The sequence below is a fragment of the Paramisgurnus dabryanus genome, chromosome 17 (assembly GCF_030506205.2).
Source record: "Paramisgurnus dabryanus chromosome 17, PD_genome_1.1, whole genome shotgun sequence".
NCBI lineage: Eukaryota > Metazoa > Chordata > Actinopteri > Cypriniformes > Cobitidae > Paramisgurnus > Paramisgurnus dabryanus.
In genome coordinates this window covers 30,566,752-30,589,489 of record NC_133353.1, presented here as the reverse complement: position 1 = coordinate 30,589,489, position 22,738 = coordinate 30,566,752, and the positions used below count along the sequence as shown (strand labels likewise).

Below are 22,738 nucleotides of genomic sequence, written 5' to 3'. Positions count from 1 at the left end.
CCTAAGTAGGGAGGGGGACACAGGGGAAGGAATGACAAGAGCGCCATACACACAAACCGAGACGGCGGATTCTCTTTGCTTTTATCACCGACCGCCTTTCATCTCCAAAACAACACCAGCCACAGACAGAAAGAGAGAGAGAGACAGGGAGGGAGGGAGGGAAAAATCACACTTTTTAGGAGGGAAAACACATTAACACCGCCATAGCTGTCCACATCCATTTAGCGGCTAAGCAAATATTCACCTGTCAGCGCGAGGCGTGCTGCTGTACAGCGCTTACCGTGATCACACGAGCTCTGCTACGGTGTTAAACAGCTGCTGGCTTCTGCTCCGCCATTCAATAGAGTTAAATGGAATGGAGTGCTTTTCCCACGGGCTTTTGTTTGGGAAAAAATGGAATGGTATTTTATGTCACTTACAATTTTGTTACCGTTTTGAGGGGATTTTCAGAAACAGAGACCTGAGAGCCGATCAAAACGAATGCTGAAGAAAAGTGGAGAAATGGGGTCAAAGGTTATTGACTGTAGCATTTTAGACCTATTAACGGAATTTACAGTCTCTCCTCAATACAGGGACCTGGTCAACTGTGTGGAATTTATCGGTTTAATGTTTCTCTAAGGGAGCATGTACACCAAAAGCATTTAAACGCTGGAAACGCCAGGTGAACGCCGACTATGGGTGCGTACCAATGCTATTTCAGCTAAGCGCTTTGGTTGCTATGATACTTCCGCTTTGCTTATCAGTGATTGGACGGCCAAGATGACGAGCTGAGCGCAGAAAAATGCAAAACCTGGGCGCTCAGCGTGAAAAAAAAATTCCAGCTGCATTTTTGAAAAGTGCGGCATTTCCATTGAAAACAATTGGAAACAATTGAAAACATTCAACGGGTATTGGCGTAAACGCCTTGGTGTGCACGCCCCCTTAGGGGCCATTCACATATCGCGTCTTTTGAGTTATTTCAAATGTTCGTTATTTCAAATGTTCGTTATTTCAAATGTTCGTTATTTCAAATGTTCGTTGTTTCAAATGTTTGTTGTTTCAAATGTTCGTTGTTTCAAATGTTCATTATTTCAAATGTAGGCGCACGGTATGTGCGTTCATAATGGAAGCGACATGGTCGCGATGCGCACACGGTGCGACACGCTCATTTTTTCCAGGCACCGCATCAAGATAAAAAAGTTTCAACTTTTCAGAATGCTGCAAGCGCACTTTAGGTCATGTGACAAGAACCTACGCCCCTACATTTTCCACGCATTTTTAGGCCCGACATGTGCACGGCCCCTTAGAGGCGCTTTGGAAAAAAACACACTTGTAGCCAATTAGCATTAAGGGGCGTGTCTACTAACGACATCGTTGCCTGGGTTGCGTATGTGTGGGGTGGGTCAAAAGAAGGTCCAGATTCTATTGGGATAGGAGCGTGTTTGATTAAGTGATTTTAAATGTCAACATTGGCTTTCAGAGATCATGCACCCCGCCTTTAAGCAGCAAAATATTTCTCTTCAAAAATTTTATCAAGGTGTAATAACTTGCTCTGCCTCTTAAATGGCTTTTCAACTGATGTAACCAATCTCTTTTGTTTATCCAGGCCCTTTGCTCTTAAAAATAAAGGTACTACAAGCGTACATTGTCAGAAGAAATGGCAAGAAATGGTCCCTAGCTGTCACTGGGGCGGTACCCTTTAAAAGGTCCTATATGTATTATATTTTGTACTAATATGAACCAGTGCAAAGGTGTAGTTTTTAAAAGGCATTGCCCCAGTGATAGCTAAGGACCATTTCTTAACCATTTTTACTGACAGTGTAACAACAATGCCGTAGAAGAACAATTTTTGGTTCCCTGAAAAACTGTTCTTACCTTTATATAATCTAAAAAAAATGTATCCCACTGCTTTTGCGAAACAGAAAGGTTCCTTATTAAACCTCAGACCTGCCTTTAACCACACTAAAAAAATTCATTCAATTTTCTCATTTTTTTAAGGTAAGTGGTTGCAATCAATTTATTTAAGCTACATCTAAACAAAAGTTTTTTATTTTATTTTCTATTTTTTATTGTTTAATGTAGCATAAATAAATTTATTGCAACCAACCTTAAAAAAATTAAGTAAATTGAATGAATAATTTTTTTAAGTGGTTGCACTCCCACTTCTCGCAAATCTCACCCTACATTATGGTTAAATTGCGAAGAATAGTCGCGAATTCTGTTTTACGATAACAAAACTCTTCAACAGCATTACAAGCTCGGCTACTCATGATTAAAACATAGCTGAGAGGTTTGTAGCGTTCTTACACGTTTTGCTTCATCTATACGAGAAGAGATGCCACATTGTCAAGTAAATGCAGCTTCTTGATTCTAATGCATCTAATTAGCAATCGGCAGACTCTTAATTGCATACATTAAGGGCGTTTGGCGGTGAAGATTAATTCTAAATATACCCAGGCAGCTGGTTAAGATAGCATGGATTACGGTTCGGAATGTACTTTTCCACTTAATTGCGTATGAAATCGAGGCAGCGACAAGCACGTGTGCCCCGGTGGCGGGAGCGGAGAAGGGCGACAGCTCCCCGGATTGCAATAAAGCATCTATGGCAGAGACTCCACAGATGGAGTGACATTAACCACTGTCCCGAAAAGCCATTTCCAACAATGAAATATCAATATTTACATTTTAATTACACCTTTTCCTCTTTCTCCCTGGAGTCTCTTATAGTTGGCTCTACGGTCGTGAGGTTGCATGAATGTGGAGGTGATGGTTAAGGGTTTGGGGTGGAGCCGGTCAGGTTGATATTAATCTCGGAAGTCTTTGTAACATGAGGTGTGTTAGTTCGGCAATAAAAATCATAATTTACTAGGAAACTATTTGTGACCCTGTCTGCGAAAATCATTTGAATAATTCTTTGTTTTCTATATAAAATCATCCTGTGTGAAAATAACCTTGATATTTTTAATATTGTCAGAGTAAGGCTACGTCAAAATATTGAAATCAATGTAAAAATCAATGATTGAAATAAAACTTTAATTCACATTTTCCATATTAAGAAAGTGAATGGGTTTGGTCTGACACCAAGTGTACTGCAGTTTTGTCCTATTTTTTTTAAAAGGGATAGTTTGGCCAAAAATGATATTAAACCCATGATTTACTCACCCCCAAGCTGTCCGAGTTGCATATGTCCATCGTTTTTCAGACAAACACATTTTCGGATATTTTACAAAATGTTTAGATCTTTCAGTTGATTAAATGTAATGTTATGGGGTCCACAACCTTCAAGTCCAAAAAAAGTGCGTCCATCCTTCACAAATTAAATCCAAACGGCTCCAGGATGATAAACAAAGGTCTTCTGAGGGTAATCCGCGCGGTGTTATTGTAAAAAATATCCATATTTAAAACTTTATTAACGAAAATAACTACCTTCCGGTAGCGCCGTCATCTTAGACTCCTCTGTATTCAGGAGAGAGTATTAGCGTAGTGTACGCACTTTTCTTAGTGACGTATGACAAATTCGGAGGGCGGGGGCAGAGAGCAGCAGGAGAGTAGCCTCCGTAGGCTGCGTAAGCTCTCATCCTGAATGCGGACGCGACTAAGATGGCGGCGCTACCGGAAGGTATTTATTTTAGTTAATAAAGTTTTAAATATGGATATTTCTACAAAAACACCGCGCTGATTACCCTCAGAAGACCTTTGTTTATCATCCTGGAGCCGTTTGGATTTAATTTGTGAAGGATGGACGCACTTTTTTTGGACTTGAAGGTCGTGGACCCCGTAACATTACATTTAATCAACTGAAAGATCTAAAACATTTTCTAAAATATCCGAAAATGTGTTTGTCTGAAAAACGATGGACATATGCAACTCGGACAGCTTGGGGGTGAGTAAATCATGGGTTTAATATCATTTATGGCCGAACTATCCCTTTAAGAGGCATTTGTGTAGTTTGCACAGAGCTCTCCGCTGCACTCCTGTGCCAGTCGGACGTCTTTGATGTTGCCTCTCGAGGGGGGTCACCATGGCTCGCCTAAACCTGGGCTTTGCAGATCCATCAACCATACACACTGTTTGTAAGGATGTGCTAGCAAAGGCCACGAAATGCATGAGGGCATGGTTTAAATCCGAGCCTCAGATGCACATTTACTTTGCCACAGCATATATTCAGGAGCGTGAGACTGTGTGTGTGTGTTTGCTTATAATTGGACGAGTTGGGAGGGGTGCAGGGAAAATACTTATACGGATTCATTTGTTTTCCCATGCTGATCGATAAAGACCCTTACGAGGTTTTATTGACAAACCGTATCTCATCTGGACATCGCGGGAAAAAACACGAGGGAAAATCTTTGATGATACATTCCTCTCTAAAACATCGAATAACTCTCATCGTGTGCAATGAATTTACCACAGCACATTATTTATACGCTTATCATTGGAGATTAAGAAAAAACACCCAGATCTTTCTGATAGAGGTCTGGATGGATTAATTTCATACAGTAGCTGGGGATTAGCGTCTCTCCCTCACGATCCGGGCAGAGAAACATAACCAAAGGAATGCCCCGCACTTTCTTCCAAACACATAGCCGGCATCCGACGTTAATGGCACGGGCAGACAGACAGCGAGCCTTTCGCTTAAAACGTGCCTTAATGCTTCTGAGACAAGACATTACCCCATTCCACAGCAATGAGCACCTTTTAATTTCTGCAAAAGCCACGGCTGAAAATCTTAATTAATTGTTCCATACTGCTTCAGGGTCATTATGCAATGTAATAAAGGCCGTGTAATTATGAAATTTTACAGCCATTACTGAGGCTGATAGCTCGTATTTCATCATCAGGCGGGCCGATGGCTTTCCGGGCGCGTGGATCCATGTGATGGACTGCGCACAGATCTATCAGGGCCCAAACAATAAGCTGGCCAGGCTGGTGTAATAGCTACCCACAGATGAAGCGATAGATAAAGACAAACTATAAATCCAAAACACAAACTGAAATGCTGGGCTTTGATTACGCAATTGGGTAAAAGTTAGCAATCCTCACGAGGAAAGAAATCGGAAAGTGCATTCACACACATAATTATATAGAGGCGCCTTCAAGTAAAGCTATGAGAGAATAATATAAGAGAGCTATACAAGAAAGCATCGATCATGATAAAACACAAGGGCTTATTTGAGAAGGGCCACAATTTATGCAGAGGCGAAAAAGGAATATGCTGATGCCAGTTTCACGAGACACAATGGCTCCAGGGCCTTAGAAGTACAGAAGAGGGAAACTCTCTATACCTGAGGGACGGCAACAAAAGAGGAAAAAAGGAAGTGAGAACATTCTGGACACACTGAACGTAGCAGACATTTAAATCTGAATTTACATTCAAATATGAAAAATGGTGATGAGGAGGGGGACACTTAGATGTTGAGAACTGGGCGTTAGGAGTACTGTATTTGAACCAGTATTGCTTTTCAATCTCTTTGAGTCTGATTCAGGATCAGCACTTCTGCTTCCTTATAAATGCCATTTCTGGATTTCTGTAAGCGTGCATTTTTGAAGTACTGCTGATCTGTATGGTACGGAGGGGACACTTTCTCGGTGCCTATAATAAATTTACATCCTGATTAAGCTTGAAATGTAAGTTACACATTTTCAAGTACCTTGTATGCATGTTGTATTATACCCTAAATTATAATTCTGGAATGGGAGAGAGATTGAGAGAGAGATAACAACATGATAAAGAATTATTATATATCATCTAGATCTATAGATATATTTGATAACATGATGATAGGGTCTGTTTCTACAGTATCTCCCATTAAATTTGCTGTTGGGGATGAGCTTGGAGTGAGGCAGGACCGAAATGGAGTTTGGTTTGTATAATTACGTCCATCTATCTTTATATTCCGCCAGCATATCACAAATTGAAAATAGTAAAAATTGACTGTTCATTCTGATGGTTAATGATTGGCGGAGACACGCCGATGATTTATTGGTTACTTACTGATGTGACACATTTGCATCTTATTAGATGAAGATTACTAGGAGGCCCTTTCAGATTGCAGGACGCGGCCCCTTCGCAAACCGCCTGATGGATTGATTTGATTTGCAAATGTAATCAAACTAATAAGAGGGAAAAATGAGCAATAATGCCTTGTTTTTTCAACGGGCAATCACACGGGGCCGCCCCCCGCTGGCTGTGATGGGCCTGATGGATTTGTACGAATAAAGCCCTGGTGAGAGGGCAGAAGGTTACTGTCACAACTACAGTAGTCAGCTCTTATTTGGCCTTTATAATGCAAATGCGGCTCTTATCAAGACATGCAAAAGGACGGATAAACACACACGTAGTCACACAATGCTTTGTCACGAGAAAACAAATACGAGTGTTTCCTGCGAAACACGATGCAAATGTGACTTCTGTCAGTTGCATTTCCAACAGATGTGTTTACATTTGTGGCGTGTTGTGGGTTTGGCAAATATTTCTGAGTGATAGTCACCTCATAAAAGGGTTGCCAAGTTTGTCACTCTGAAATACGGGACAAAGGTGGCCTGCTGGGTATGGTTTTGTGTGAATACACAGTGACATTTGTCAAAATAATAGCTAATCTTCTAATTAAATATTAATTTATAACTCATGCCCAGGCAACAAACGGTAGGTTTATTAATAGTTTGTTAATATAGTCCTATTTAAAGCATCACCTTTACCTTCACTAAAACACTTACTCATGCACTAAGGGTTAATCTGTGATTGGATAACACCGATTGGTTGTGATCATCTGCTTATTTGACTTTATGCCGATAGCCGATTGACATAAAAGTACCGCGAGAGCATTTCGATAGCAGTCTCCTCTGTATGAATTCTCGAATCGCTCTCGTGGGATTTTGATGTCATATGACTCTCAGTTTTTGTGGCGCCAGAAAGTCAAACAATGAGAAAGCCTGTTGTATCAGTCACTGGTTAGATCAACGCAGCATTCAAAAAACGGGACACCGGAGGTCCGATACGGGACAAGTCAATTTGGCCCAAAATACGGGACGTCCTGGCTAATAAGGGACAGTTGGCAACCCTACCTTATACACTGGTGCATAGTTTATAGGGATAGATAAAGAGTATAAAGATAAAAAAAATGGTAACACTTTACAATAAGGTTGTATTTGTTAACATTAGTAAATGCATTAGTTAACTCTTTCCCCGCCATTGACGAGATATCGCGTCAATTAAGAATTTTTTTCATTTTTATAAAAAACACGTTCCTGGTGAATTTTTATGTTAATCTGCAATACCACGATTATCCACTAGATCAGTGGTTCTCAAACTTTTTTGGCTGAAGTACCCCTTTTTATGATTTTTTCAAGCCGAGTACAGTGAAAAGAGAGTGAAACAGTTATTATATCTGATACCCCAGAGCAGGTTTATTGCTTATTAGTATTCATCACGAAACTGGTGGTATTTTTGAGGCTCTGGTTTGTTTTTTCTTTTTAGCATCCTCTTTTAAGAAGCCACCTCTCCTAACTTATTTCGCGCAGACCCTGCTCCTGATTCTGAATTCAGGTCTCAATAAATACTGTAAATGATCTAAGTACTGAACATATTTTAATTAACAAAAGGTTTAAACGTATAGCAGTAAGCAGTAACAATATAGCAACGTAGGCTATAAACTGCAAGCTACAAGTTGAATATGGCAGTATTAAGGTTAGTCTGCTGGCCCCTGCTATGCAGCTGGTTAGCGGTGTCAGGTTACAAATGAGTGTGCGTCAAGCTTTGATTAAACTCGCGCTTTGGTCCGCAACGCAAGCCTCCGCAGATCGCACGCGCGTCTCACCAAACGGACGAGGCACCACGTTGCGCTATTATCAGATTTGCAAACATGCAATTAAACATACATTTTAACAAATATGGCATAAAGATATAATTAAATAGATTGACATTCATATTAAATTGAAAATAAACCTTTGAATTATTGATTTTGTGTGAATTACAGCTGCTTTCCCAAGGTTATTATGGAAGCTTTAATGAAGTACATTTAACCAAATAAAACTCAAACATATTTATAACACTGACAGATGTCACTTACTTGAATATATATATATATATATATATATATATATATATATATATATATATATATATATATATATATACGCACAGCAACACCACAAAAGAAAGTAAACTTGAAGTATGAAATGATAACAGGAGCAGACTCCGTGTATCTCCGTTGCTAAAGCTGCTGAACTGAAACCTTAGCGCATGCGCCAGACAAGATCAACAGGTTGAACTCGCACATGCATTTTGTACAATGTGCTTTAAATGTATGATTTTTTTAAATGCATCTTTGTGTAGTCCTAATGTCATATAAAAATACTATCATCATGATTTACTGATTTTATTGATGTATTCCTAAATGTCAGTTTCCACTTTCTCTCACGTACCCCCTGCAGTACCCCAATGTACCCCTAAGGGTACGCGTACCCCCATTTGAGAACCACTGCACTAGATGGATGCACTTACCCAATTAATGACAAAACTGAAGCAAAAACGTTATTTACTAATTTTAAACTCTATGTATGTTTTGATCATCGTTCTGAATCTGATCTCTAAAAAAAACTCCTTCTCAAAAATATATTTTTAAAGAAAAATACCCATATTTAAGAGAAAAAATATAGATAGGATGAAATGTTTTTTTCACGTTTTGTTTGTTTGTTTATTGTTTGTTTGAAAGCAGAGGGTCTGTTCTTTCATTTGATATATTTGTATGTTTATATATTTTTAGATTTTTTTCCTGGAAGGCATTTTGTGAAAATCACAAAAAAATGCTGGCGGGTAATGAGTTAATCTTTGTTAATGTTAGCTAATGCCAATGCAAATGTTCAAGTTAGTGCAGTGTGCGTAGATGTTAAAAACACAAACCTACAACCATAAAATCGCTCATTCACATTATTCACGCAGACACATTATCTCCTGTCTTTGTGTTGTCGTATTCCCTTTTTCTCCGAGTGTCAGCCTTAATTTAGTGCGTCTCACTTTGCTGGATGTATCAGGAGTGAAATCCCTGCTAAAAGTGAAAATTTGATTTGCTAAAAGGAGCTTAGGGCATCTATTAATCAATATTTGCAGTGTGTCAGGCTGAGGGTGGTGACAGACAAGGCCTCATTTAGAGATTGGTTGGAGTGGGAATATCGGCTAGGGGCGGGGGTGCCACGAATGGGTTTTCTCCTCTCATCCAGGAGGACAGAAAAGGAGGAGGGTCCCAAAAATCACATCTGGGAAAAGCGCTGGCAGCGGCATCAGCGAGGAGGAATACGGGGCTTTACTCAAGTTTGAAGATAATTATGTTTACATATGATTAGCTCTTCCTCCAGTGGGCTCGCTGAGCTAATGAGACAAAACTAGCAAGAACGTTCAGTCAAAATGAGAGCGTGGTGAGAAAGAGGAGGGAGGAAAACAGAGCCACTGTTGTATTTTGATTTCTGTATTTTGACTGTAGCTCATGTAGAAAGCAAACCTGTGCTTTAGATTATCCCTCTCTCTTAGTGATTGAGACATCTCCGACTTCCGAGAAGGAACGAGAAAGAAATAACTAAAACATAACTATGTTGCACAGGGCATTAGCCTCGGGGCAGTAGTGTGTGCGCTCCGCTTCAGAAACTTTAATAGCCTTTGTTCGTATACAGAACGGGCCACTAAGCCCTATATACACAGGTCAACCAATAATGATGACACCTCAATCACACCTACGGACTGCATTTACGACACACCTCCCGTTTTTCCCCCCTAACAAGGTTTTCTGGGAATATGCTAATCCCTTGTGCAGCTCGACGGTGCATCCGACCAGCGAGCGCGTAATCATCTTATTATGCCCTGCGAAACCTCTCTGCCATATTTGAGTACAAATCTGGCTTCTATGACTGATTCAGTACCTCTCTCTTCTTCTCCAGAACCCATTACAAAAGCACTGGCCCTGACAATTGAGAGAATGAGAGAGAGAGGGCTGGAAGGTGGAGAGAGAGAGAGAGAGAGAGAGAGAGAGAGAGAGAGAGAGAGAGAGAGAGAGAGAGAGAGAGAGAGAGAGATGTAGAGGGGAGGCAGAGGAGTGAAGTGGAGTGTGGCAGTACCTCGGTATCTACATAAAAGAGATTAGAAACGACAGGATTCCATTTTACAGCTCAATCATATTGTGTTAGCACGCGCTTATCCGCGTGCCAGTGAAAATTGAAAGGGAAATAAAGAAAGAGAGAAAGTCCCAGAGATAGGACCAAGAATGGGAGAAGGCCGAGCAATTTCAGGCAACATAAAGGGCCCCTAACAGTGAGGGTCCTGTCATGCTAAAAAGCCAACATTGGTCCGCACGCCGACCATTCTTGCAACCCATTCGACAAGTCAAGTGCGAACATCTGCCATTGTGCACAGCTGTGTCGCGATAAGGCATGTCAGGGCGTTTTCGTTTATTTTATTTCTTCCCACTGGGGCTATTTATGAAAAAAGCTTTGGGGTTTTTAACCGATTTTCCTCCTCTCTATTGTACCCTATTTTACAGCAAGTCATGTTATAGTCACAAAATATTTGATTAATTTATTCGTGTTCAGGACACGATTTTTGCTTTTTTTCGTGTCATTGAGCACGAATGTCTTTTTCGTGTCATTTTATGTAATGTCATTGTTTTTACCTATTTTTAAATCAATGTCGCTTGGGGTGGGGGTTAGTTTTGGGGTTTGGGTTAGGATGTACTTTTATGTATTGGTTTCTACATGTTTTTCTTCCGATTTTGAAAACTTTTTTCGCTTGGGGTAAGATTTGGGGATTGGGAAAGGATGTCTGAAATGTAACAGAAAGTCATTCTAACCCCAACTCCAAGCGACAATGGTAAAAAAACAATGAGAAAACAATACATAAAATGACACGGAAAAGAAAGTCGTGCCACGGCCACAAAAAATTATTTATAGAAAGTTGTGCGAGTGACACGAAAAAGTCATTTGTGCTCAATGGCAATCGTGTCCTGAACACGAATAAATTAATCAAATATTTCGTGACTATAACACGACTTGCCGTGAGAGTGGGTTGCTCTATTTCACAAACATTTGCTTCATCTGTGTAGTGACATGTAGCTTAAAATTAGGGTGGCCATTCGTGCCAGTTCCGCCTAGGGTGGCCATTCGTGCCAATTCCGCCGGACACGTCCCGAACATGTTTTCATCGAGGTTCTTACATTTCAGTTAAAATACATTAGAAAATTAAGATTTATTTATTTTAAGACATACAATCATTGTAGTTTCATTCTTACCTTGAAATGTAACGGTTGCTTTTTTGAAATTAAACCCGAAATATTAAACCTTGATGACGTATGCGGTTGACCAACGCGACTTCCGGAGAACCCGAAAACATGTTCGGGACGTGTCCGGCGGAACTGACACGAATGGCCACCCTAGTTCCGCCAGACACGTCCTGAACAGGATTTCGGGTGTGTTCTCCGGAAGTCGCGTTGCTCGACCGCATACGTCATCGAGGTTCTCACATTTCAGTTAAAATACATTAAAAAATTAAGATTTATTATTTTAGGACATACAATCATTGTAGTATCATTCTTACCTTGTAATGTAACGGTTGCTTTTCTGAAATTGAACCCGAAATATTATACATGACTTAAGGAGAATGCACCCGAAATCCTGTTCAGGACGTGTCCGGCGGAACTGGCATGAATGGCCACCCTTTCTTAAAATCAAGCCAAAGACTGAACGCTTTACTTAACACCAACTGTGACGTTACAGTCGTGATGTATTAAATTACACATTAAAAAAAGTACAATGTTGTTACAATGCTAAAAACAAAGTTGTGACTGCTGAGTTAGCGCTATAGGCTAGTTAATGCTATATGCTAACGTTTCGGCTAAAGTTCTACTATTGACATAAAGTTTTACAGGTCCATACTGAATTAACACTAACCGACCACTCAGAAATGTCCATTAACAATCTCCAAATTATTCCTCAAAATCTGTATCTTCGTCTGATACAGGCTTAAACATAAGGTCTGTTTACTCACACAGAGCTACTTAATTGCTCTGAAAAACAAATAAGATAATAATAGACCATTTTATTCTAAGGGCAAATCCTAGGGTTGTAAATGGACATGTAAAAGGTTTCTGGATCATTTTTGCATTTAATAAAGCCACATACCTTCTATGTAGACAATTTAATATATTATTTCAATGCATTCTTTGGCACCTTTAATATTACATTTCCAAATCATGCTGTCTGTCACAATGCCTGGCTTATGGGGAGGCCAGCCACGCAGCCAGGTTTTGTTCTGGGACCTTTTCTTGCTTTGTGTTTGTAAACCCCCGAAACGGCATATCAAATGTTTTCACGCCCTGCGTGAGCATGTAAATGATCAGAGAAGGGACGAAACGTCCGCACATTAAAAAAGCAATCAGAAAGGAGAGCCACGTCTGCGCTGCTGGGCGAGGGAGCCGCCGTCGCGGCGTCTTTAACTCCATTCCGCAAAACACAGACTGCTTCATTATCCGCCAGCTCTCCGCAGCGGCAGCCCCTGTAATACTGAGTGATGTTTAAATTAGTTTACAATTTGCCTGCTTCTCGCCCAGGACAGATCGTAAGCGAAGGCGCTCAGAAATGTCAGCGACGCTCCTAACCACCGTAACAAATTGTTGCCCGTACGCTGCACACCTAATGACTTCAAATTAGCTTCTGCGCGAGAGGCTGACAGTTTGTTACGTCTGTTAGCAACATAGCTGCCGTATCATGAGGCATAAATTGGTTTGGGCTCACAGGGAGAATGGAGGCCTTCATCAATTTGATTAAAAAAAATTACTGTACCATAGAAACCACAAAGACAAACTAGTCCGAAAATAGAGAAATCTACACACACTCGCACGTGTTTGGGGCCTGAGATGGAGGAGTTGCGGATGAGTGGTTGGGGGAGGTTAAAAGGGGGCCGTTTATAGAGCTTGTCAATTGCGTGTGTGGTAAAGGTTGAGGTGGTGTTCGGTGGAAATTCATTTTGAGGGAAAAAATGTTTGTGTGAGAAAAAGGAATCTTGGGCAAGAAGGCAACTTTGACCGAGGGTCACAAATCCGTCTTTATACCGTATCTCGCTATAAGATCATTTTTCTTTGAAACCAAAATTTTCATCAGGATACGTTGGCAATCGGAGCGCGAGGAGGAGGAGATGAGAGCCGCAGGAATACCTGCTCCGGAGATGAGGGGGCTCCATCCCCTTCAAACAGACACAGAATTGCCTGCCGAGGTCTAATCATACAATCATCTCTCTTCTGCTGAGCAATCGCTCCCGGTCCGATGCAGGCACACAGGATGTGAACTCTAACACTGAACACATACTGTCGAATGAGAGACCCCTCTGTTTGCTTTATGAGCAGATGCACACACGGACGTATGTGGGATGAAAAATATGAATGTAAAAATGCATACACGCGGAGCAAAACAAGTTTATATACACACTGAGACAAAGGTCTATAGGTCTGTACTTCAAGCCTAGAGAAAACAAAGAATCCGTCATACTATGTGTTCAATTTTATGTGCATTTGGCAATATATAGACGACAATTTACACTACATATATTATATTACACCATACTACACATATACTGAATATTATGCAAGACCACTATGTTATAATATACCATACTATACTATATTATATACCACAGGCCTGTTGAATGCTGTATTCTGATTGGCTGAGAAATGTTCCATGGGTGTTGATTATTTTTCTGTAAACCGCACACCTAGCCTTTAAAATGTCTTAAAAATAGGCACCAGAGCAATGTTTGTGGTAACCGTGGTTTAAGCAGAATAATTGACTCCGGTCCTTTGAATTATTTGAAAATAATGCCTTACCACCTTGGGTGTGCATTATTTTCCTATAATTCAGCGGCCCGTCGTCAATTATTCCTTACGAACTGCACACTACACTGTTAGAAAAAAATTGTTAAATATGTATCCTAGCTCTCAACGGGGCAGTACCCAGCTTTGATTTACTGATGTCATGTCTTTTGGTGCAAAACCGTCACATATGAAAGGGTACAGCACCACTGATAGCTGGGGTACATATTTTGATGCAAATTGCTTCATTTTTACAATACTATACAATACAATACCATACCACTATACTATACTATACTGTACTATAATATAATATAATATTCTATACCATACTATACTATACTATACTACACTATACTGTTACACTAAACCATACTATACCCTACCATACCACTATACTATATTATGTACTTTACTATACTATACTATACTATACTATACCAGGGTTTCCCGCAGAAAATTTGTTAGTTAACAAAAGGTGGTAGGGTTGTGCGGGCCGAAGGCGTGGCAATCAAAGGGGCGGGGTGTACGTGTCATGATGAAAATATTTTATTTAAAACACTCAAATAAAACTCAATTTCGAAGAAACTATGACAGAAAATGAACACATACTAGATTATTAATTAATTGAATGTTTTATCAACAGGCTAGTTATCCTCCAGACAGTGACGGACCATGTCTTTCTCTCATTTCAGCCATGTGGCGTTTGGTGGATTTTTTTTTGGACAGACTAGTTAAGGTGGTAGGGTATCCCAGCTTAGGTGGGCCGCCCGAACTGAAAAATGCTGCGGGAAACCCTGTATACTATACTATACTATACTATACTGATACACCAAACCATAGCCTACTATACTGTACTATACTATACCATACTGCTATACTATACCATACTGTTACAGTAAACCATACTATACCCTAGCATACTGCTATACTTTACTATATACTATACTTTACTGTACTATTACATTAAACCATACCCTAATATACTGTACTATACTATACTATACTATACTTTACCATACCACACTGTTACACTAAACCATACTATACCATCATACCGCTATACTATACTGTACTATACTATACTATACTATACTATACTATACTATACTATACTATACTATACTGCTACACTAAACCATACTATACCATCAAACCACTATACTATACTATACTATACTATACTATACTATACTATACTATACTATACTATACTATACTATACCATACTGTTACACTAAACCATACTATACCATCATACCACTATACTATACTATACTATACTATACTATACTATACTATACTATACTATACTGTTACACAAAACCATACTATGCCATACTAATACACTAAACCATACTATACCCTATAATACCATACTGCTATACCATACCATACTACCATACTATACTATACTATACTATACTATACTATACTATACTATACTATACTACACTAAAGTACACCACAATTACACTGTACCATACACCATACCATACTATATTCATACTATTCTATACCAATGTGCTTTCTGCACATTAGGTGAATTACATTAAATCCACAGGGTAAGCGTGGGTAAATGTGGCATGGAAAAGCTGAAATATCCCAATCCTGTATCTCGTGCCTAGGAGAAGATTGGCACTCTATTAAACTTTAAGACCATTATATGGCTGCTTGGCGTTATTTCCTTGCCAAGCTTAGCAGGATTACATCCACAGCGCATAGAGAGCTACAAAACAACGTCTCATTTGGTATAAAATAAATCATATTTTGGTTAAATGTCTTGTATTTTTATTGTTTACAAACACGGTAGCAGTTTCAAAATGAACAATCAGGGTATGCGGGTATGTTCACATGAATGTATGATGTCTAACCATTATCACGGTTCTTGGATTGTGTGTAGAGAGAGAGAGAGAAAGAGAGAATAAGGTTCAGAAAGCTCTCAAATCAGTCACTGTGGGTATAAGTGGACCACCACTGTTTGACCAGGGCTTCACAGATTAAATGCAAAAGAAGGGCTTTGTTAAGAAGATTATTAAAGTCCTCATTCTGTGAAGATCGATAATAAGCAGCGGCTTGGGGGATGGAAGGCTACTTGTCTCAATCATGGTCATACCATTATCATTCATGTTTAATGTCAGAAAGCCTCGTTGCTGGTGGGCCCGGCAGAGGCAGCGGAAGGAAATTCCTGCGCTACACTTCAGGTGTCACGCTGGACTGGGAGAGGAAATAAGCTTAAACTAAACAAACTGATCCTCATCTGCTGTCAGAGGAGAAATGCTGAGGTAAGGAACGTGTCAGACGTGGACCGGTGATGGCAAACGTCCTTGATTGACACAGATTTGTTTAGCCTTCAAGAGAGCATTTTGTACTTGCTGAATACAGCAATTACTCCAACGGATACAAACACGCTCTGCTGCTAAATATTGACGTGTACAGTGGAGTTCAAAAAGTCTTAGACAAAAGTAAAGAGCTATTTCACAAAAATATTTTGAAAACTAGAATAAGATCAAGGTTTATGATTTCTAGATCATGCAGTCATGTCATACCTGGGATATGTTTGGCCCAGCCGATGTTGACCACCAGTTCTCTGTCGGCCAGGTCACAAAGCGTAGTCAAGGCTTTGATGTCGCTGTCGGGCACGGTGGGGTCAGGCATGGCGTAGATCTTCTCAGGCTCCGCCACCAGCAAGTGAGACACAATCTTGTTATCTGCAAGGCAGCCAAAGGGGACTGTGTTTGAACAACGAGGGAAGAACAAAGAAACAGATTGGGATTATACAAGCAAGGTCATATAGTGTTTGGTTCAGTAGCAAAGAAAGCAATAAGATAACATGAAATATTGTCAAAGTTGTTTTCTTTGGGCTGAAAAAGAGACTTGTGGTATTGAAAAGTGTTTTCGTTCGACAATTAACACAAGAGACTATTGTGCAGTGGATTCTTCAGAAGACCATACATCCTGACAAAGACATTTACACCATCAAAAAATGCTGGGTTTAATCCATCATCGGGTCAAAAAGGGACGAACTTAGCTGTTGCGATACATTGACCCAATTTTTTTTACATTTCACCCAACAAGCGATTAAAACAACCCAGCACAGGTTAAATTACAACCCTACGCTTTGGGTTTGTCCCTTTTTGACTCCCAGCATTTTTTCCCAGCATAAAGTCACGGAAGTAGCAACTGTCTTGTTTTTCCTGTTGTGATGTATTTCTGAGTGATACGGCTTTTGAGATATGAAAAAAGGTAGGGCGGGACTTATATTCGTCCATTGAAAATGTATTGAATTGTTGAAAGTTGGGTCATGATGCTATTTGCTAATCGCTGTGATTTTTCCAGGGCCCCACCCTCCCGCCATTCCTCGTGACTGGAAGTAAAGAGAGATCGTTTTTATGGAGGAGAGGAGATTTGCGTTTTTGATTATGAGAACACATTAATTTTTTAAAAATAATGAAGCTCACAGATAAGTAATTTGTAAAAAAAATATCACAGTATTAAAAAAAAAGTTTTTTTATTTAAATTTAAATAAAATAAATATTATTTTAATAAAATAAATAAAAATGTAACTAAATAATAATTTAAATAAAAATTAAACTAATATTACAGTTTTCAACAATGTGAGCAGTTCATGCTACTTTGTCTATGACAGATTTTGGCGGCCATAGACTTCTTTTTTCGAGGGCGCTCGATGCGAAGTTCGTCACAACATGTATGTAGCCCGTCATGTGTGTGGTTCGTAATTTCAAAATATGTGTTCTGCGCGTCGAGTGATCCTATGTGCATCACGTGTCATGCCAAAATAAGTGCCTGCTGCAGACGCGTCGAAAGGGTTTATGATAAAAGAGAAAAAATATTTGTATTTTTTACCAACAAGATGGGTGTTTTTTCTTCCTTTTACAATACAAAAGTGAGTCTACAGTATTTGTTAGGTTACAATAACTATGTTTGATTATTTGGGTATTTTCATTGCTTTTCCCTGTTGTCCGTGACCCTATAAAAACAAACTTATCCACTGCTGTAAAAAAATATATATTTTGCAGTCCTATTCTGGATTATGCTGTGAACTGTAGCATGAACATTAGTGTTTGGAGGTATTTTATCCCTCTAATAAGAGAAAGGACACACATTTCAAATCGGATTGCTTCTGTGAGGAAGATTGTAATAGGTAATTAGCGACACCCTTACTGTTAAATGAAATTCATTTGCTGTTTAATCATCTGTGTCAATGCAATATGATAGACAGAGGCATAACTACGAACTCTGTGTGTGTCTTTGCAACCCCCAAATGAATCACTTTGAGCCCAGTTCATAAGTTTGAGGTCTGAGGACACAAACACGATCACTAAATTAAAAAGCATTAACTTCTGAGAGATGTGTGTGTGTGTGTTGGAGGAAGGGGAAAACGGATCAATTGGCTCAGCCCCTCTACTCCAGGGAACGGGGGGCGCCTGTAAGAGCTATCTCTAGGTAAATCTTATTTAATGTTTCCCTAATTAGAATCAATGCAACCCAATTTCTAAACCCCATGCCTTTGTTATGTGCAAATAATCAATCAGGTAGGCTGGGACCATGGCTACTCCTTTCTGTTTGTGCAAATAAAGAGAGAACGAGAGAAAAGATAGAGAGAGCTTGGAGATAAACTGACAGTCTGCTAATGGGACATCCAAGATATCTTAAAGGGAAACTCCACTTTTAAAAAAATATGCTAATTTTCCAGCTCCCCTAGAGTTAAACATTTGATCTTACCTTTTTGGAATCCATTCAGCTGATCTGCGGATCTGGCGCTACCACTTTTAGCATAGCTTAGCATAATCCATTGAATCTGATTAGACCATTAGCATCGCGCTAAAAAATTACGCAGCAGCCGAAAATAGTCCCCTTAGTAACTTTCAATAGCAGGGGACTATTTTGTGCACTGTGTAATATCACTACGCCTGCTGCAGCCATGTTACACTAGCAAAGTCCTTGATTATTACGCCAGAATAAGAGTATAGTGCCTAGCCATATCGGCCAAGAAAATCGCAACTTTTAATTTTCCGTCATTCTTAGTAAACGATGTAACTACAGAAGAGTCAAGTTTTAAATAGGAAAAATATTGAAATTCTTTGGTTATTTTTTAGCGCGATGCTAATGGTCTAATCAGATTCAATGGATTATGCTAAGCTATGCTAAAAGTGATAGCGCCAGACCCGGAGATCAGCTGAATGGATTCCAAAAAGGTAAGAATCAAATGTTTAACTCTAAGGGAGCTGGAAAATTTTTATTTTTTTAAAAAGTGGAATGTCCCTGGTGCACTAAATTCTGATTGTTTGTTTTTGTTGTATAAGCGAGTTAATCCTGTTTTTAGGAGTTGTTTGTTTTTACAACATTAACCTGACAATAATGTTTTGATGTAAAATGTTTTCTAGAATAGTTCAATTATGTTTTTGTTGATGCAACATCAACAATACTTAATGCAACCGAAACATAAAAAAACAGACGTTCTCTGGATAACTAGGAGATAAAATTAGTAAATCATTAGTTGTTTTTCATTGCTCTTCATATTGCACAAACTGAAATTGCGAATTGAAAATATGTCAGATGAAAACGCGTCAATTCAGCAAAAACTCCTAGTTTTTGCGTTCGCATGAGGTGGTTCGAAAAAGCAACGTATTGCAAAACTGCAAAGGAAACAGTTTTGTTTTGGCATTAACAGGTCACCCGATGTGTGTCAAAGTCACACGATCAATCTTTAAAGATGCAAGATCGTTTTCGCTTTCCTTGCCATTAAAAACAATTATTTATTTTTTATTAAAAACAATGGCTAGTACGGTGGCTGGGATACGTAAACCTACCAACATCCGTTGCTATAGACTAGAAAAATTTTATTTTAGTTGCACACCATTGGTTTAAGGAAACAGCGTCTTTTTGTAATAGTTTCTTTATCGACATGTAGAAAATATCATAATTGCATAAATCTGTAATGGAAACCATGCTAGTGAATCAAAATCTCTTTCGGAAAAATTAGCTTGTGTATGTACAGCTAGCGTCTCCAGAAACCAGCCCTACTGAAGCAAAGTCACCGTCCCAGGGCTGTGTACAACAGCAAGAAAAAATCAGAGTAACAATACTATATTACAGCTCTGGGTGGATACAAGTAAGCCTGAACCTGGAAGGGGGATCAGTAGGATTAAGGAGAAGGTTATTCGGAGCGCTGCATTCCTAAAATGATTCCTACTGTAATAATTAAGATTATTTCCACTGCTATCATGCATAAAAGCATATTGTATTCCAGGAGAATATGCTACCATTAAGTAAAAAGGCTTTAGGGACAAATCTGTTAAGCGCTGCCGTGCTGTCTGTTTGCAAAGCAGTCTGGCAGTGCGGAAGCTTCGGTATTGTGGGTTTGATGTCATTGCCAGATTGGATTTAATCCGGATTAGACCTCTCTCTCTTTCTCTCTTCGCCAACACACGCACACACAAACATCTTTGTCAATTGACTCTGTCATATACTACATCTCTGTCTTTATTTTGCGTCCAATTTCCCAGTGCAAAGCAAATAAGATGATTGGCCAATGTAAGATATAAGTGAAAAATGTAGGATTTCATCTGGCATTAAATTTTGACACAGATGTTTGGAATAGGGAAAAAGCAACTTAATTTCGATATCCACCTGCACAATAGCAGATAAATGGTCATCATCCCTGCTCATCTTTTTAAATGCAGTGTTACCAAAGAAAACAGGTTGTGTTAAAGGGATAGTTCACCAAAAAATAAAAAAATCTGTCATCATTTTCTCATTCTTTTTTTCTTCATACAGGAGGATGAGAAAATGATGACAGAATTTACATTTTTGGCTAAACTATCCCTTTAACGCTATAATATTTGTACTAATATAACTTATAATAGTAACGTTCATAAGTATGCTTACATGGCTTTTTGGGCGGCAAAGCCAGCTGAGGGTTCAGGTAAGGGCTGTTCTCCGCATCTATCCGGCGTTTATACTTCTGTCTGCCTCCGCGCACGCGGTCCAGCCGAACCCCTGATGAAACAAAAAGCAAACAAGAAAAACATTTACTTTCACACAAACAGTCAGATGACATTTAACTGAAGCGCTGTCGCTTTAAGAGCACTGGGAGGCCAGTTGCCATAAACGGCACGGCAGCTGTCAGTGGCTGTTTCAGGGATGTGGACAGGAGATGACCAGCTGCTGACAGACAGGGGCACAGTCACTCTCACCATGTGACATCCGGACACGCACCTGCCCATCTCCTGCTCATCGCGTGTACGTGATCTTCACCAACCCTCTTCAGCTCACGGCTGAATAGCAGGTAAACAGCAAAGAGCCATTCCTGCGGCACGTCCGCTAAAGCGGTGGTGACAACGATCATAGGGGACGCTAACAGTCAAGCCTCATGTGTCTCAAGAGTGCAAGGGTGCTCAAGTGCTCAAGTACCCACATCAAGCGCCTCACCGACCGCCCGTCATTTACCCACATTCTCCCCACATCATTCAAAGCTCGCGTCGATATTTTCCCCGCACGAGGAGCGTAAATAAAGCGTGATGGGTGGGTAATTTATAGGGGCGCGGCGGTTGCGAAAACATTCTGAATGCATCCATCCCAGCCTTTGATTCTGATGAGAGCACGGCCTTTAAAGACCTGTCCCCACTTTTAATTAATTGACATACGAAAGATCCTTAATTTAATTATGCAAACCTCTCAAGGGGATGGGCGGTTTCCATGGAAACCACTTAAAGGTGGCCCAGGACCCGTTTCATGTTGCGTACAGGAGAGGAACGAAACGGACATGAAGGCCCAGTGGGCCGTCCCTTGTTTCACAATTAAAACGCTGGAATTCTCGTTTATCCGAATGCCGCTCAATGCGCACGTCCGCTGGGCTTTCCAGGCCTGACATACTCTGAATTATTTAACAATGAGATGCACCTTGCTCACATTCAAAATCACTGACTGAAATTTTAAAGTGCCTGCTTACATTTTAGGGTTTGTACACATTACAGTTTGCATGAGGGGACACTGCACTCCACTTCAAAATATCCACTAATAAGTGAATGTAGCACATATACTTTGATTATATTACAGGTGTTAATGAATCCTAGCTGGTTCTTGATTGTGTGACATTGTACTGCAAGACAAATCGAGATCCATGACTTTATCCGCTCACAAGGAATGTACAAGCAAGAAGCATCAAAGGTCGTAAAAAGATGCCACATTGCGTGCATTGCATGCTTGATGCCACCACCCGAAATATGCAACAACGCATGACACTCGCACGTTGACAGCCTCTCATCTTAACAAGACCCTGTGGTAACCGGATCCTGGGTGACTGGACAGCAGGAATTATTGGGCTAATTCACTGCTACGCCTCTGCTGCAGACATGCTTGTAATAGCATCACCTGCAGCCACGTGCGCCATCTTTTATCACTTTGCTCTACCAAACCTGCATCTACCGTTCAGTTATTGCTCTTTCATTGGACCAGGGGTCTCCAACAATTTGTGAGCAAGGGCTACCACAATGACTAAAACACAAATCTGGAGGGCTACTTTTTTGATATAGTCTACTCAAAACTTATTTGTTTTACTTGTTAATTAAATTTTATTTGACTTATTGACATGTTTTATTATTGTTTAAAATGATAAATTAACATACATAAAAGAAGACAAGCTAATATTAAGATATGTAATGAATAAATATTAAAATCAAGGCTTTTATTCGAATTTGCTTTGGCGGGCAACTCACAGACTCTGTGTGGGCAACGTGGTGCCCACGGGCACCATGTTGGAGACCACTGCATTAGACTGATCAAGTTTTCTGGATTCAGAAATTACATGTAGTACCAATCTGCAATCTATTTTTGTCTATTTTTGTTTCTAATACCAAAAATGTGACGTTGTGAATTTTAAAGGGGACTTTTTT

General features: G+C 39.8%; 1 protein-coding gene across 8 annotated transcripts in view; it reads right to left on the bottom strand.

Annotated features, from left to right (window-relative positions):
- esrrga (estrogen-related receptor gamma a) overlaps positions 1 to 22,738 on the bottom strand; it is a 219,433-nt gene that overhangs the window by 23,531 nt on the left and 173,164 nt on the right. For 7 of the 8 annotated variants that reach the window (XM_065288325.2, XM_065288322.2, XM_073812302.1 and 4 more), the window contains 2 exons: positions 20,733 to 20,843; positions 16,370 to 16,552 (listed from right to left, as the gene is read on the bottom strand). In XM_065288325.2, coding sequence (XP_065144397.1) covers positions 16,370 to 16,552; positions 20,733 to 20,843 — 294 coding nt within the window. The remainder of the gene's footprint in view (positions 1 to 16,369; positions 16,553 to 20,732; positions 20,844 to 22,738) is intronic. The other variant, XM_073812301.1, reaches the window with a different exon arrangement.